The following is a 14,083-nucleotide window of genomic DNA, read 5'->3' as shown; positions in this document are numbered from 1 at the left end:
TGAATAAACTCATTTAAACATTTCACCTGCAGATACAAAGTGCTGCACAGAATCCATTGAAACGGGTTCTGTTAAGCTTTGCTATAGCCAGAAAACTGGATGAAGTGAAGAAGGGCATTCTCCGAAATGACAGCATCTGGGACAAAATGATCTTTAAGAAAGTCCAGGTATGTCTCAAAGGCATAAATTCAGAAACAACATTCACAGTAACCACTCCAGGCCCAAATAAGGTGATAGATGAGCTGGTGGAGATAAGCAGAGCCTAGAACAGCATGGTAAGCCACATAAGGCTCCCATCTGCTGTAAGGCTGTTTACCTTGGATCAGAGCTGAAAGCAAGAGTCTGACATGAGCTGAAGAGCCAAGCTGTCTTGTAGCAGACTTAGAACATCTGTAGATCAGGCCCAGAATGGGAAACATGTAACACTGAGGTGAATTACACACAAGGACTTCTAAAAACACTACACTATTTTATAGCAATAGTTTAAACAATGCAGAAAAACTATTAGACTTGCAGTGATTGACTTCATTATACACACATGCATGAATGCAACTTTGAGTTGCTGTGTTCCAGTTGGATTGAAGTGTCCTGGGGGGGAGGAACACTCTGCACCTGTTTAGTCTGAAGGCAGAGTTGAGCTGAAACTGAACTTTCTGGAAGGTGGGACTTCTTCTCTCCTTATTAAATAGAATGACTTGTCCTTAAAATCTAGAAGTTTCCAGTCCTTGGTGACTGCTCCTTGTGGTGGTGGTAGTGTAAGGTACAGTACACTAGATACTCTTCTGGCATCTAAGAATAGCCTAGTTCTTTGTTCAGAGTGAGCAGCCCCTGGATCAACAACCAAATTGGGGCAATAGCAGCATGGGTAGGGGAGGGAAATGAGAGCTGGAAGCGAAAGCAGGTGGTGAAGGTAAAGATTTAATCCTTGAGTTATCACTGGCTGCCCATTTAAAATGGATAAATGACAAGCATTCCCCACCTCCAGCTTGGATTTTACTTGTAGCTACCTCAGGTGAGAGTGTAATTCTTGGCACTTTGAAAAGCACCCTGAGACCCTTGCCAAATTAGCTTGGGATGGGGAAGGGGAATGCTGATCGGACTTCTAAGCTAGACATGGCTGCCTTGAAGTAACTTCAAAAGGTAGCCTCCATGTTCTAGAGCCAAGTGGGACAGAAAAGTGATGTCTCAACTCTTCCTTTGAGAAGCTTGATGCTTGCACCACTGATGCCTGTTAGATAGGAAGACCTGTTGGAATGTCTTGTGATCCTCTGCCTTCAGTGAATGGCACACAAGCCTTAGTCCTCCATTTGCTGGAGCCATATTCAATTCTGTTCGAGAGGTGGTATCCTGCCTTTGGAGGGCTTATGTGGCATAGAAAATGACTAGCTGCTTGTGGCAATCCTCTCCATTAAGGAGAGGAGGAAGAAATCCAGAAAATGGGCATACCTTGAATGAAGTCACAGGTTCCCATACACAGCTTTAAAGTGAGATACCATTAAACATGCTGATTAGTCACACACCCTTGACTCGTATAGATGGATCAGGCTCTGCTTTGACTACTCTAATCATTTCTTGCAGGAGACCATGGGTGGGCAGGTGCGTATAATGGTAACAGCAGCTGCCCCCATATCTCCCTCTGTCCTGACACTTCTCAGAGGAGCATTGGGATGTCAGGTAAGCCACCTTCTCTGAGACTACTGTCAAATCAAGTCTGAGAAGTTAGCAGAACACTTTAGATGGCACTTTCACTGACAAGTGACACTGGCCCAGACTGAGTAGTGGGGGATGATTTTTGTATGAAGTATGGACTTCTCCACATGCTGAGAAGACAAACGCAATAGCATTCCACACTGCAGAATAGTCTTCATTAAAAGACCTCACATCTAGAACAGACTCTCCATCATTGACTCTGGATCACACTAACACTCTTCTCCCCTATCTATGTACCTGCATTTTTCTAGCTGGATCCAACATCATACAATCTTTAGAGTTCAGTGCTATATAGAATAAGGGCCTCTTCCTGAATGAGTGGAGGATGAGGTAGCTTGGAAGGCTGATGCTGTCAGGCACTTCATATAGTCAAATCCAAAGACTAACTCCCTATCATAAAAAGCTTAGTCCAAATAGAAAGCAAAGGAGAGTGGAGAGGAGCAGTGATTCAGATGACTGAATTTAAAGCATCTCATAATGCCACAATCCTATAAAGACTTGTTGGTTTTTTTTGTACATGTTCATCTCTGAAAATTAAGTTTGCAACCCCCCCACCCACGCTGTAGCATTAGTATAGAAGGGGGAGAACATGAACCTTTTGTGGCACACTGTTTTTAGTGGCTTGTAGTTCTTATCTCCAGAAGATGCTCCCTGCAATACAGCAGTCAATGTGCAGGGGAGTATAATGGGGTGCCAGGAGTCTTCTAGCAACTTGCCCTGTTGGCAAGTGTGTTCACTTTATGCAGGCTTCTCTGTGGCAGGAGTGCACCACTAGATCTATGCAGGATGTGGGTAGTGGGAATGGCTCTGGAGGGAACTGGGAAGGGACTCTGGACAGCTCAGGGAGGAAACAGATTTGTTACCTTTTTCTTGCCCATAGGAAGAGTTTGGATGGGATCTCTACTCAAATCTGCACTTGGACCATTAATAGGGAGGCCTGCACTAGGAATTCTGCATTTATGTCAAGGGACTGGATGTAGGCTCAATCTTCTAAATCTGACCATACAAAAAAAGTAGGCTATTGGATCTAGGTGGCTTTTACAATAGCTGTACATAATATTAATTTACTTCTATTCCATATAAAGGATGGATAGGCCAGAAGTGGCCAGACTTCATATTGCCATGTAAAGTGCACCTTGACACTCTACAGATGGGCACAACTCTTGTGTGACAGCACAAGGACTCCAGCACTAAAAGGGTATTTGTTTCCATCTTATCCAGATTTTTGAAGCCTATGGTCAGACAGAATGTGCAGCTGGCTGCACCTTCACTGTGCCTGGAGACTGTACAACAGGTATGGCTGAGATTGAAAGTCTTCTCTGAAGCTGCCAAAGGCAGATGGCCTCACTTCCATGGAAAGTGGTGGGCAACTAAATTGTCCTAGGAGCCTTTGAAAAGATCACCCTGCTAGACACAACTTAAATACTTTCAGCTTCTTGCTGCCCTGTAGTGTACACCACTTCTCAAACACCCGTTAGCACCAGTTAACCTTGCTTTCACTTTTCTATGAGGGCTGGCTAGCCTGAATAACATCTCTTCATGTGATGAACAGAACTTACTGACCAGGTGGCTTAATTGTATAGTTCTGTTGGGGGCAGAAGGATAGAAATGTGTTCTTTGGGCATATAAGGCTCTAAAGGACCAAAGCGCACGCACGTCTTCCTTGCTCACGCTTCTCCCAGAATCTCTTCAGTATCTCTTCTGAAACACAATTGGAGGTCCTACCAAACTCACAGCCATGAAAAAATGTCCCAAATGACACAATCTAGTCTCCCCTGCAAAATCTGGTCTTGTGTGCTTTTATCCTATACAGATTTCACAAGGGAGACCAGTGTTCCTCAAATTCAGGGGTTCTGTCCCAAAAGGGAGTTGTGGGGGGAGGGTTGCAAGGTTATTTTAGCAGGGTCACAATACTGCCACCCTGACTCTGGCCTTCAGAGCTAGGTGGCCAGAGCAGCAGCTGTTGACTGGGCACCCACCTCTGAAGGTAGCACCTTGCCAGCAGCAGCGCAGAAGTAAACTGTGGCAATACCATACTATACCATCCTTCCTTCTGCACTGCTGCTGGCAATGGCTCTACCGTCAGAGCTGGGTTCTCAGCCAGCAGCTGCCGTTCTCCAGCTGCCTAACTCTGAAGGCAGTGCTGCCACCAGCAGTACTGCAAACCCCCCCACCCCAACAATAACCTTGTGACCACCCCCACAACTCCTTTTTGGGTCAGGCCCCCTACAATTACAACACTGAAATTTCAGATTTAAATAGCTGAAACCATGGAATTCATGATTTTTAAAATCCTATGACCATGAATGTGGTGGGGCCCTAAACATAATCCAGGGAGGCACTGTTACGTGTTCAGGTGTTTTACACAACATATGGAATACTGAATCAACTTCCATTTTGTCTCTTCCTGGAGGAATGCAGAGCTGCTTTATTGTTGCTCATAATACCCAATATTTAGATTGGGTTAACTAAGCCTCAATACAACCCTTATTCAGGAAAAAGCTAGATCCAACTTGGATCACTTCATCACTGTGAATTGAAGCTACTAGGCAGAAATCCATTTACCAGCACACAGCAGCCAAGACTTAGGACAGGGGAAAATTTCAAATAGATGAGCAGGGGCAGGGCGGGAGGAGTTTACCCTAATTAGAAAAATGCCAGGACATGAGATGGAGGGAGCAAACTCACTTACACATGTCCTAGCATTTTAAACACTCAGTGGCAAGGACCAATGACTTGCATTTCAATAGATGCTATAGCTTCAGCATGAATAACCTGGCAGCTAAAATGCTCTTCACCTCTGATCAAGATCTGTTGGGTTTGTTCTTCCTGCAATGGTGAAGAAATCCCTAATCCAACCATTGCTTTCCTACCTTGTATAGTACACAGATTAGAAACTCCAAAGCAATATAGGGGGCCCTCAAAATCTCAATGCTTTGAATTCCAGACCCTCCAAGCAAAGTAGAAACTGACTTTAAATTGACACCCTCAAAATACCTTGAGGGTGCAAGGAAGTAACCTCTGGATTCTGCAAAAGGTTACAGACCTTACAAATCTGCCTAAATTTCTCCTGCAGGCCATGTTGGAGCCCCTCTACCCTGCAATATCATAAAACTAGAAGATGTGGCTGACATGAACTACTTCTCTTCCAATAATGAAGGAGAGGTAGGCAAACCTGTCTCTGGAGTGATTCTGTGTGGATTGGTGCAATGCTACATGTGATGACAAGTGCTCTTGTTTGTATGCTGTAGGTCTGCATTAAAGGACCAAATGTCTTCAAGGGTTACTTGAAGGATCCTGAGAAAACAGCTGAAGCTATTGACCAGGATGGCTGGCTTCACACTGGAGACATTGGGAAATGGATGCCAGTAAGTTGTCACTGGTTTAATTCCTGCTATAGGAGGAACACTTCCCTAGTTTGCAGAGGAATCTTTGGGAAGTGATTGTCCCTACTAAACTTGTAGTGAAGGCAAAAAGTATTGGACTGTCATAGGCTACATAATCCCAAATTGTTAAAGATAGGCCTAAGCATCTTTCTTTTGGATATGAACTCCAGTTAACTCTATTTAGTTAATCTGGGGGTTTTGCTTGGCATACTAAGATAATCTAGACATAGAACTGGTGTTTGGAGTTGGAGTCTGAGTCTTGATTCTAACTTAGATGTCAGAGTGTAGAGTCCATCTAAGGACCACTTCTCACCACTATGCTTGGCACAATATGTGGTTAAATAAAGAGGCCAGTAATTGTTAAAGTTGCTGGGGTGAGGGTGGAGTGCCCAAGACCAATTAGCTCGGATAAGGGAGACTTCAAATAACACCTGTCAGGCCAGTAATTTAACTCAAGAACATGCCATTGCTTTCACAATGATCAGGCAAGGTGAGATCTTTGTATTAAGAGAATAAAGGTGCTGCCTAATCATGTCCTGAGATAATTACAAGAATAACTGAGGGGTTGGGGCTACAGAGAAACTGATTAACTTAACCAATTAGTACCTCTCAACTTCTCTGTGGGGTTGTGAAGATGCAGCTGTCTGAGACAAGCTGCATGATTCCATGCAACAAAAATGAAACCCATTACAGAAGGGAGTAGGTCTTCTTTTTAGAAGCAAGCTTTAATTTGGGGGAGAAGGAAGACTCTAAATACTAGGAAATACCCTAACATTAAAACATTACTGTAGAATGGAACTCTGAAGATCATTGACAGAAAGAAGAACATCTTTAAGCTAGCACAAGGAGAGTACATTGCACCAGAGAAGATTGAAAACATCTACATCAGAAGTGCTCCTGTAGCCCAAGTTTTTGTACATGGGGACAGTTTAAAGGTAAACTGCTTCTTTCCTGAGTGCTATACTCCCTAAATAGGAAATGAGTGCTCAGCCTTGAAAAATCAGGCCTTTTGAAGCATTACCTTGAGTACTTCAGACCCATCAATTGCTCTGAAGCTCATTCTGTGTACAAGCTGCAGCTTCCCCTCAAGAGCCTCTGGGTTTAGTATGTGGGTATAGCTGGCCTGTGATATACAGGAGGTCAGATTACTGGTGGACCCTTTTGGCTAAACAGGCTGTCTCTTGCTAGCCCTCCCTATTAGAGGGCAGGAATCTTCTCTTCAGCAGTGTTTGTCAGGATGCTGTCCCACAATTTTTGTGATCTCTAAGTAGGCTGGGAGGTGATGAGAAGTGTGGGTTTTGAGTGATCAGAAGTTGCCTGAATATCACAGTAGTTGATAAAATTCCCATGTACTTCAATGGGAGCATTTAGACAAATGGTGAAACATCTTAAAAACCAGAGGGCAATCATCAAACTCTTAAGAAATAAGTGCCCAGAGCATAGGATGGATGGCTATAGACTCTAATTTGAAGCCGCCATTAAACTGTAGCTCATACTTAGAGTTTTGCATAATGTAAATAAGCTCTAACAGTAAGTAGTTGGTGTATATGTAACTCACCCTAGCCAGAGAACTCAGGCAATTGTATTATAGACTTAGACTTTAAGGCCAGAAGGGACCATCATGATCATCTAGTCAAACCTCCTGCACATCACAGGCCACCATTTCACCCACTCCTGCAATAAGGCCATAACCCAGGCTGAGTTACTGAAGTTTCCAAATCATGATTAAAGACTTCAAGTTACAGAGAATCTACCACTTACTCTGGTTAAAACCAGCCCATGCTGCAGAGGAAGGCCCCAAAAAACCAAACCCTGAGGGTTTCCATCAGTCTGACCTCAAAAGTTCTTCCTAACACCAAACGGGGTAATCAGTTATGCCCTGAGCATGTGGGCAAGACTTTTCCAGGTGTCTGGCAATGAATTATCTGCAGTAATTGCAACTGTTTAAAAAAAAAACTGATCTTAACTAGGCACTTCCTCTGATCCATGATGCATGTCTTCTTAGAAGGGAATCTGTCCATATCGGTGAGAGGCAAAGTGAGAACCCTATAGTTCTGCAAAGTCTCTTTGGGTTGATTCTAGGTAGGACTCCTGTACAGAGTCCAACAGCTTAATGCAATCCTGGTCAACATTTAACTTTTGACACTTTCACATCATACATCTTGTTCCAAATGTGACTCTTTTTCCAGTCTTCTCTAGTGGGTGTAGTGGTTCCTGACCATGAAGTACTTGCAAAATTTGCAGCAAAACTTGGAATAAAAGGTTCATCTGAAGAAATTTACAAAAATTCAGTAAGTGACTCTTTATCTTAAGATTGTGTCTTCTGCAGCACAAGTATAATGCACCCAGAAGACAACAGTCCTGCAGAAACTACTTTAAGGTGGACTTAAGATTTTTCTTTAGTGTCTTTAGAGTTCTATAATTTAAGCTTCCATTTAAAATACTAGTTGCTAGTCTCAACCATTTGAGTGTCCCGGAGCAAGCACTGGGTTGAGGTGGCAAGCCCTGAGTTCTAATCTTAACACTGCCATTGCCACAGGGGCTTAGGAAGAGTAAGGCAGTGTAATGACTTTCAATCTGGCAAATGAGGATAATGCTCTACTGGCCTTCCTAGGGATGTGGCTGATGTTTATAGGGCTCTGAACACAGCACTGAGTGGTAAGTATCCAACACCTCTAAGCATAACTTCACAAGAGGCCCGCTACCCCACCAAGAATTTAGAAAGGGAGGTAGCTTTAAACTTCTGCTTGCTGTGTTGTGTGAGGTCTGTTTTTCAACTTGGTGTATTCTAGGTATTGAAAAAAGCTATTTTAGAAGACATGGTCAAAGTAGGAAGAGAAGCTGGCCTTAAGTCCTTTGAACAAGTGAGTATTTATGAACTTTCTGTTAACAGGCATTAGCACAGGCAAACAGTGGCTGCCAAAGGCCTGGGAAGTATGCATTGCTGTAGCTTATACTAGTCCTGAACCTCCTTAGTAAAGAACCTATCCAAATGGAAATTCAGTGGCTTTTCAAAAAGAAAATAAGTACTTGTCACCTTAGACTAACAAATTTATTGAAGCATAAGCTTTCGTGAGCTACAGCTCACTTCATCAGCTGCATTCAGTGGAAAATACAGTGGGGAGACTTATATACATAGAACTAACATGGCTGCTACTCTGAAACCTGTCAGTGGCTCTTCAGTTTATCATGGTACTGATGATCCCCTCAAATGCTGATCAACTAGCTGTCAGTGATGTGCTAGAAAGTGTAAATGTCTGTCTTTCTACACTCAGGTAAAAGACATCTACATTCATCCAAAGATGTTCACTATTGAACAGGGACTCCTGACTCCAACCCTGAAGGCGAAGAGAACAGAACTCTCTAAATACTTTCAGACTCAACTTGAAGCCCTCTATGCGAATATGCAGGAATAATAGGGTGGCATATCTAAACACCTTGAAATTTCTGTGCATACCAAAGCACTCCCCAGGACAGTAAGTCACCTGCTGAGAAAGATTTGAATAGAGGAGCAAGAGGAATCTTAACAGGAAGATGATACGTTTATACTTGCCAATTTTATGCCATGGCTTGGACTTCATCATAATGATGACCGTAAGCTATTGTGTTCCAGTTTCCTCATCTCTGGAATAGGCACAAGACTCCAAGTAAGGTGGAAGCTCTTGCTTTCAGACTGAAGCACGCTGATCTCTAAAATGTGCTTATGAAGCAAATGGGCAGGTTCTACTAAGCTTCATTCTGTGTCAAAAAGTGGTGGTCACACTCCATGCCCTCCACTTATTAAACTGAAATTGTCATTGGCTGGAAGACTGACCTTCGTTCATAGTTCCTCCAGCACTTTCTTAAGCCTGAAATTATTCATATTCTGCTTCAGCTGCCTTCTGGTAACCACTGCTAATGTGAAGCAATAAATTTTAATTGCACATTCAAAAAACTATCCTGTAGGAGTGATCATTTCTGCAGTGTGTACTTGCCAAAATTCAGTCACTCAGACCACAGTGGTAGAATGTCTTTGCAGAATGCTTTGTTACACAGACATCTTAGCTCACATTATAGCTGACCTACTGGCTTCATGCTTGCATGCATACCACTGGGCTACAGGACAAACATGGGGTGATAAAAACTGAGACCTCTCTCCATCTGATAAGTTGAGTGAAGCTGTTTTCTGTTGTCCTTGCATATGGAATACTGAGTCAGTCCAATGTTAGTGCTGGAGATTCCAGCAGGAAGCTGTAGCCTTCAGGTAAGGCCACAAGAAGTGTCCTTTCAAAGCTCTCCAACTTAAAACTTAATCATAACATGAGGTAATATTAAGACAACTGTGTGACTAAATCTGTCAAATTGTCTCCTAACCTACCAGGATAGGTTAAATAGGAAGAGAAGTGTGCAACATGAGAATTTTATTTTTCTAGTAGCTATCAGGTGAGAAGTGCCTCTCACTATTGTGCCCTTCTCTTCCATTATGATAATGGGAAGCAGCTGATCACAGATGGCGGGTGGGTGGGGCTGAGACAGCTAAGCAGAGATTTCTATAGAAGTCCCTCCCCACATAAAGCAAACACTCTGTAAAACAAGGAATTGGGGAACCTATCCAGTAGCCCCTTCCTTCCAAAAGGATGCTTCTGCAGAGGGAATGTAAACTTCATTTGTAAATCTTCCTGAGAAGGCTGAGACCAGGTCTACACTGGTATAACTACATTGCTCAAGGGTGTGAAATGTCCACACCTCTGACAGTTACACCAACCTAAGCCCCAGTATAGACAGTGCTATGTCAACATAGCTACTACCTCTTGTGGCAGTAGATTAGCTACACCTATGGGAAAGCTCTTCTATCCACATAGCACTTTAGTGATGATGCTACTATGGTAGTGCAGCTGTGTTGGTGCAGTGTTTAAATGTAGACCTGCCCTTACACTTTCCCAGTGCCCCAAGGGATTTCTGGGAATGGTTTCCTAGATGCCTACCCTACCAACTGTGGCAAAAATTAATCTTACCTGTAGTAAGCTGACACCAAGGGCCTTGGCTCTTTGGATGTATTGACATGAACTGGGCACAACTGGGGTGCATGGTCAATATGTATGCTCTCCTTTAGCATGAAAGGCATACCTGTTCATGCCACAACCTTCCAAAGGGGGTGCTAATGGTTAAACCAACAAAAGGATGGGCAACAACTTCCTGGGAATCATGGAACAGCTTCTAGAATTGGAATCTCCTTATTCCCAGCTTTTTTCCCCAAAAGAGACACCTCTCCACATTCTTTCAGAGGTGGTAGTGGCTAGTCTATATTGCAATAAACCTTCAGCAGTGAGTTTCAGAACCCAGGTCAACTGACTTAGGCTTATAGTTTATAGGGCTAAAAGTAGTAGTGAGGACAATCCAGGCTTGAGCCCAGGCCTGGACTCTGATTTCCCCCCACACTGGATTTCAAAGCAGGGGCTCCCTCCCAAAACAATGTCCACACTGCTGCTTTTAGCCACATAGCATAATCCCAGCTCTGAGCTGCACTACCATGTGGCTTTTTTTATAGGGGTATAGATGTACCCTAGAAGTCAAGCCAGTTTTGTCAAACACTCTGATTTAACCTAGACCCCTGATCAGGTGGTGAGTCTGATATGCCTGCTTAAAGGATACTGTTAAGGTTGCCACACTTCCATGGTGCTTGGTTGTCACTTACTGTCCCAGAGAAGCTCTAGTGTAGTTGAGATCACCAGGACTTTGCGGTGCTGGGGTTGTATGACAGTAACATCTAAAGATGGGCCCACTAGTGCTGCATAGTGGACAACTAAGTAGTCCCTGCCCTAAACACTTGCTGTTTTTTCTCCACCCCAGAAACATAACTTGCTCAATGAACTTCAGGGTGAGCTCTACCTCGATACCAGAATGCATTAGAGGCTAAGTACAGCTCATCATGGATTTTTCTGAACTTACACTAAGCAGCCTGGTTGCTGAAAGTGTTCCAGGTCTGGATGAGAGTCCCTGCTTCAAGAGTTCTGCTGGCTTCTGTATGTGCTGCCAAGTCTAAGTGCCTTCTGTACCAGAAGAGGATTGCCACTCTGTTTATATTAAACAGTCTTGAAAAATGACTAGTTCTTTGCCCAGGATGCTATTTGTTGTTATGCAGAAGATTTGACCTACTTATCCCTTCCAAAAGCAGGGAGTGACACTCATGCCTAGGGCCCCCCCAAATTCAGTCTGTTTTGGTCATAAGATTTTAAAAATGAAATTTGATGTCAGCTCTTTAAATCAGGGATTTCAGTGTTATAATTGTAGAGGTCCTGACCCACAAAGGAGCTGTGGGGGCAGTTACAAGGTTATTGTAGGGATTGTAGTACTGCTCCATTTACTTTGGTGGTGCTGCTGCTGGAGACAGCATTGCCTTCAGAGCTGGAGAGGAGCAGGTGATTGCCACAAGCCCAGTCTGAAAGCAGAGCCACCACTATCACCAGCATTGCAGAAGTGAGGATGGCATAGTATGGGCACTTAGCCAACAGCCACTGCTCTCTGGCTGCCCAGCTTTGAATAATGCAACTCCCTTTTGGGTCAGGATCACCAATTCTGAGAAACAATGGTTTCTCCCCACCACCCCCATTAAATCTATACAGTATAGGGTAAAAGCACATAAGACTAGATTTCAGTCCATGAGGTTTTTCATGGCTGTGAATTTGGCAGGGCCCTATTCATGCCTCAGGCACAAGCCTTATGTACCATGAGGTAGACTTTTCCAGAACAGAATTGCCTTCATGTTGCTTTCTGTCCCTTTGAAGTAGCCAGTATTGGCCACTGCCTGGCAGGACACTAGATTCCATAGACCACTGGTCCAATCCCACTGAGCCATGTTCGTGGTGTGATTTCTTCCCCCCCAACACCACTGGGAGCTGTTGAAGTGAACTAAAACAGCTACTCAATTTTGGAACCTTTTTATTTTCAAAATATTATTCTTTCCCTGTGAGTCTCCCTTACAAGTATGTAAGGGTCAAGAGGTGAGAACTGCTTTAGCTTTCAGTATATTCCTACTGACAACCCAGAAAGGGATACAAAGATCTGAGAATTATTTAACTTTGCATTCCATCAGGTGCATGGTTCTATCTTCTCCGAAGGCATAGCTTGAAACCCACACAGGAGCTGAAGCAGTGAGGGTTGGTTGGCTCTGAACAGGCAGCCTGCAACGCTAACCCTTCCTCAAATAAGAGTTAGCAATTGTAATGTTAACAGAACTACTTGTGGGTTTACTTTGAACTGTTTGCACAAAAATCTCCTGATTGTTCTTTGCAGTTCTAATTCTCAGGGTTCACACTGTCTTGCATTTCTAGTAAATGGGGGAAGGTGGGTATTAACTCACATGTGGCTTCTTCAAAGATGCCTGACACACACTACCAAAACATATTCTATCCTGTACTCTGCAGGAATGCCAATGGGAAGTTAGGATACTGCAGCAAGTTGCTTCCATCTTAAAACAAGTTTTATCTAAGCAGGGAAAAAAACAAGCAAGTTGTTCCTACTGCCTATAAGGTCAAATTCTCTTCCTTCCTTCCATAGAACTCTTAACCTACTCCAAGAGTAGGTAACACTGAGATGAAGTTATGACCTGACTCTCTAGGAGTAGGTCATTGCAAAGGAAAAATACATAGTTGTAGTTACTATTTAACATCCCTTCAGTAAAGAAATTCATACTTGAAAACCAACCATGTTTTATGGTTTTTAAAGTCTTATTAGGATTTAGAGGATGGGTATCCTGTATGCATAGTTTCCTTTGGTGAAACTTGGACTGCCTACTCAGTTTTCATTTAAACAAATTCCTGGCCCTTAGAGTTGTACAGACCTTCATAAAAGGAACATTGAGTAAATGTAGGGAACTCTCTCTATAGGCAGAGATTTGAACAGTCCATTCAACTGACAAGTTCATAGCCTCCACAGATCCACCCCCACAATGCTACAAAACTGAGCATCTTTTGATGCAATGAGACACTTTAGCCAAGACCTGCTGCTTCTCTAGGCAAAATTAACTGCATTCTTCCTGCATTAGTCCATGGAATCCTGTTTCTAGCTAGAGCCTAGGGCAGCTAGGAATGCAGGCTAGCTAAATGGGCTCAGAAAAAGACATTCAAGTGAGTCACTGCAACCAGCTACAACCATCTCAATTCTCTACTAACCATGAAAGAAGTCTCTGAGCTAGGGTGCCTGGCAAACATTGCAGAAATTAAGGCCCATCAAGCAGTTTGGCTCATGCCACTACACACCCTTATGTATAGTGTCATCAGAACCCCTCAAATGGTTGAAATCATTAAAGTAAAACCTAGCCAGAGTCAAAGGTGGGGAGGGTATATCACAGTAGTAGACAAGTATAGGAGTGCTCTTAAATTTGTTTCTATTATATAGTGGCCTGGCTGTCTACATATAGCTTTAACTCAGTGCTTCCTAACAGAGGACTATTGGGGATGATCCCAGAAGGAGAAGATGGTTCAAACTGGTCTGAACTGCTTCTACTTAAGGGACTCAAGGGGGTCTAAAGACACTCTCTCAGCTCTCACCCCCTGCCACTGATTTGACCAACAGCTCCCAGAACAGCCTCTAGGAGAACAAAAAACCCTTGCTGGCTTTAAAAGGATTCCCACTGGGTACAAAGGAGAACTCAGACAGTGGAATTTGGAGGTGTGTTAAGTAGCTAAGCCTACCTAGGCTATCATTATGGATTGTTAACACTTTAAAACATGGATCCTGCTTAGCATAAATCATTGAGGTTTTTTTTCCTAACCACTAAATAAAATCACTTTGTAGTAAGAAGGATCTTAATCACCAATCACAGGATCCCAAAACCTGTTGCCCTGCAGGCTGATAAACAGTTGATCTATACGGGGCAGCAGTCCCAGTCCCAGCCTAGGAGTGAAGGAATTATGAAATTCCACCCTGAGACAAGTAAGGGCACAAGGCCCGGCACCTGTAGTGGGTGCTCCAACCAGAGAGGAAACAGAGGTGCTGCTAACTCCATA

At 43.4% G+C, this 14,083-nt stretch overlaps 1 protein-coding gene across 1 annotated transcript in view; it reads left to right on the top strand.

The window, feature by feature from the left end:
- Positions 1-9,015, top strand: part of ACSL5 (acyl-CoA synthetase long chain family member 5) — a 41,546-nt gene extending 32,531 nt beyond the window's left edge. Inside the window, exons 13-21 of the mRNA XM_073354974.2 lie at positions 33-167; positions 1,579-1,674; positions 2,932-3,004; positions 4,787-4,875; positions 4,962-5,078; positions 5,888-6,031; positions 7,286-7,387; positions 7,889-7,960; positions 8,372-9,015. Of these exons, the coding sequence (XP_073211075.1) occupies positions 33-167; positions 1,579-1,674; positions 2,932-3,004; positions 4,787-4,875; positions 4,962-5,078; positions 5,888-6,031; positions 7,286-7,387; positions 7,889-7,960; positions 8,372-8,512 (969 nt within the window). The 3' untranslated portion in view covers positions 8,513-9,015. The remainder of the gene's footprint in view (positions 1-32; positions 168-1,578; positions 1,675-2,931; positions 3,005-4,786; positions 4,876-4,961; positions 5,079-5,887; positions 6,032-7,285; positions 7,388-7,888; positions 7,961-8,371) is intronic.
- Positions 9,016-14,083: the final 5,068 nt, after the last annotated feature.

Source organism: Lepidochelys kempii, chromosome 7 (assembly GCF_965140285.1).
Source record: "Lepidochelys kempii isolate rLepKem1 chromosome 7, rLepKem1.hap1, whole genome shotgun sequence".
In the NCBI taxonomy this organism is placed as follows: Eukaryota; Metazoa; Chordata; order Testudines; family Cheloniidae; genus Lepidochelys; species Lepidochelys kempii.
Note: the sequence above shows the minus strand (reverse complement) of the source record. Positions and strands in the feature narration are given on the sequence as shown.